The 3,548-nt window shown below is 52.7% G+C and overlaps 1 protein-coding gene across 1 annotated transcript in view; it reads right to left on the bottom strand.

Moving 5' to 3' along the window:
- The window catches only part of KCNG1 (potassium voltage-gated channel, subfamily G, member 1), a 6,287-nt gene that overhangs the window by 722 nt on the left and 2,017 nt on the right, over positions 1-3,548 (bottom strand). Inside the window, exon 2 of the mRNA XM_010835125.1 lies at positions 3-292. Coding sequence (XP_010833427.1) covers positions 3-292 — 290 coding nt within the window. The remainder of the gene's footprint in view (positions 1-2; positions 293-3,548) is intronic.

The raw sequence follows: 3,548 nt of genomic DNA on the forward strand, positions 1-3,548 counted from the left end.
GCCGCATGACGTACAGGATGCGCAGCGCCCGCAGGACTCGCAGTACCAGCCCCACCTTGTCCAGGTAGCTGTTGCCCGTGCCGGGCTTGCGGCGGCCCGCGGAGGCGCCGTCCACCAGCAGGGTGACGTAGTAGGGCAGGATGGCCACCATGTCGATCAGCGTCAGCGGGCTCCGCAGGAACACGAACTTGTTGGGCGCCTGGATGAGCCGCAGGAGGAACTCGAGGGAGAACCAGCCCACGCACACCGACTCCACGATGAAGATGTTGCGGCACATCTGGGAGCACCGGCCCTGGGAGAGTGAGAAGTGGGGGAGGTCAGCGGTTCCACCGCGAGGAGCACGGGGCTCCGTCCTGGGGGGGGTGCTACCTGGGCCAGGGTGGTCTGGGCACTATGCCTGTACCTGGGTCCCCTCTCTGCAGTTATACCCACTCCCTGGGCAATCCTGTGCAAGCCTGGAGCTTGAAGCATCTTCTCAACACTGACTACCCCTAATCTCTCTGCAGCCCAGACCTCACCCTTGAACTCCAGACTCCAAAGGAGCTGCCTCCTAGGAGGGGTCTGACAGGTGTCTCAAAGTTATCATGTCCCCAAACGAGCTCCTGACTTCTTTCTTCTTAAAATTTATTTTTATTGAGATGTAATTGACATATAACAAACACAAGGCATAGGGCGAGTTGATCTGACACATTTACGTATTGCGATACGAATACCACCAAGGGGCACGCGTGCTCAGTTGCTTCTGTCATCTCTGACTCTTTGCAACCCTAATGACTGTAGCCCGCCAGACCCCCCTGTCTGTGGGATTCTCCAGGCAAGAATACTGGAGTGGATTGCCATGCCCGCCTCCAAAATATGTTTTATAAGTTACTTATTTATCGTTTTTACTGTCTGTCTCAGCTCTGCTCACCTGTCCACCCTGCTCCAGAAGACTGTAGCCCTACAGGACAGGACGCTTTGTGTATTGTTCACTCTCAGGCCCCAGTGCCTGGAAAGGCCTGGCACACCAGGATGATCTGTTACCAGGATGGATGGCAGAGCACTGGCCTGTCTTTAGACAGCGTGCCAAGTGAAGGCCAGGCAGGCAAAGCGAAACCAGGGGAGGTGGCCCAGGTTGGGTGAAGGCTCTGGGGAGCCTGGCCATCCTGCCTGGCACCCCCTGAGGGCTGTCCCAGGTGAACTCAGTCTTGAGGCTGCCTCATCCATTTTTTTAAGAGAAGCTGGAAATTTGGAGTTTTACATGAAATCTCCTGGGTTTTAAATGTTGTGACAATTTGATACAAAGAAAGCACTCCACATTTCATTCAGGCACATCTGTGCCTTTGCCGTGCAGGCTGTCAGGTTACTGCTCTGATCTGCAGCATGGGGGACCATGCCCAGTTTAGACCTCAGCCTCAAAGGGGCTTGGCAGAGAGGAGGGCACACGTGGTTCTACCTGGGCATCTTGTCGGTTCTGGGGCACAGCTGGGTCTATCAGACTTGCCGTACTAGCTCTGTCTCTGGGAATACGTGAGAAGCTGGAGAGATGAGCTGATACTTGGTGAGGCTTTGAGGTCTCAGACTTCTGGACAGGAAGCCCCCTCCTCTGGGAAGCCTTCCTGGAGTACGTCCCTCCAAGTATCCCCAGCACAGTTGATGGGCCTCTCACAAGAGCCCTCTTGGCTTGTGCCCCATACTTATGGTTACGGGGCTGTCACCAAGGCTTGGAGCACCCTGAAGCTCTGGTCACCCCGACTGCCCCCTGGAGCCTGAATACAGGAGGCACTCAAACACCTGCTCGGGTGAGACAGTGAACCCCACTGGTCCCCCAAATGAAACTGAAGAACGACATTTTTACTGAGTCATGAAAAAGGCTGGGTATCTTTTTTTTTTTTTTTAAGCAGGTATCAGAAGTTGAATAAAACTGTGGCTTTATTAGTATTTTCCTGGTAAAATCAGCGTTGCGTGTGTTGGGCCAAGAAGAAATCAGCGCTAAGCACAGGTGCTTCCAGACGGGTCCCGGGTGACAAGCGCTGCTCTTTTTTGGGAGGGGCGTATAGTCCTCACGGTGAGTAATTCCTGAATGTGCAATGCCAGGCGCTGTTCTAGTCGCTTCTCGTTCACTGAATCCCCCCAGTGCTATGAGGTGGGCCTGTTCACAACCTCTTCGACATGTCAGGAAACAGAGGCACAGAGAGGCTAAGTGACTTGTCTACAGAAGCACAGCCAGAGTGGACGAGGTGGGATTCAAATTCAGGCCACCTGGCTCTAACCCTGCCTGGTTCATCTACCCCTCATGGATCTCAAAGGTTCACTGTACTGATTGAGTGTTCATTTTACTGAGTGTTCATTTAAGTATTTTCTTAACACTGGCTTTTAAAATTCAGTGTATTCAAAAAGAAGTGTCAGAAACTCCCTGAGAGTTATAAATGTAACACTATTACTACTTTCCCCACAGTACTTATGTATGGAAAAACCCTCACGTGGTGAGTGGTTTTAATGTTAAATCAGAGGGTTCACATAAAACCCTTAGCACGTGAGTGGTACTCAGCCAGTGCTCAATAAATGCTGGCTGGCATGATATTTATGTTTAGTTCATACTGCCATACCTATTTCTCCAGTGCCTACACAATTTGCACCTTCTGAACTTTTCAGTCTGTCTTGAGCCTTGCTTCTGGAACCCCTATGTGTGGGGAAAGGGTCCCAGAGATGGGTCTCATACAGACGGAGGCTGAGCTGAGGGGCTACATGAGGTCCCAGGCTGCCACGTGGGACCCATACTTCCATACTGAGGAACCCAGACTTCAGACTCAGTTAGACCTGGATTTGGGCAAGCTGCTTTCCCTCAGTGTTCTCAGCTGTCAGGTGGTTGTGGGAACACCTCCCATACTCGGATGCTGGAAAATTCGCTGGGGAAATAAGATACAGGCAGAGTGGCAGCCTAGCCTCTGGCTCCCATTAACTGCCGGTAAGTAAGTGGTATCCCTGAGAACTGGGCATGCACCCCATCATGCCCTGGAGTAAACACTTACGGGAACTCCCTTCTTTAACAGAAAGCAATGCTGGCTAATTGAGGTTGCCTGCACACACACACACATCTATCAGTGAACATCATATTCAGGACCCCAAAGAGCTTTCTGGGATCTTTTCATGTAAGGGAATTGGGAAGGCTGACAAAGGACGCAAGTTGGTGAAATAAATTTTGGTGGTGCACGTCACATGCTCAGCTTGGGGCCAGGCACATCAAACATCGCGTCATCCTTCCATCCATCCATCCGTTCATTCAACAGAGTGGCTGAGTGCCTCTCCCATGCTGGACATTGTTGCGGTGGGCAGGGGGCACAGCGCAGACCTGAATAGGCTGTGGAGCTCAGGTCTGCATGTGGAGGAGGCCGACACACACGGAGACACATTTGTAAACACACGTAAACACAACGACGGACTGGGATGCTACTGAGCCAGTGCGGTCAGGGAAGGCTTCCTGGAGGAGGCGACAGGGCAGGCAGAGAGTGGTCCCTGCAGCAGCAGTCCCGTCCTCCCCCGGGGCAGGGGCGGGGCCCTTACCTGGC

This window comes from Bison bison, unplaced genomic scaffold (assembly GCF_000754665.1).
Source record: "Bison bison bison isolate TAMUID 2011002044 unplaced genomic scaffold, Bison_UMD1.0 scf7180017864038, whole genome shotgun sequence".
Lineage (NCBI taxonomy): Eukaryota > Metazoa > Chordata > Mammalia > Artiodactyla > Bovidae > Bison > Bison bison.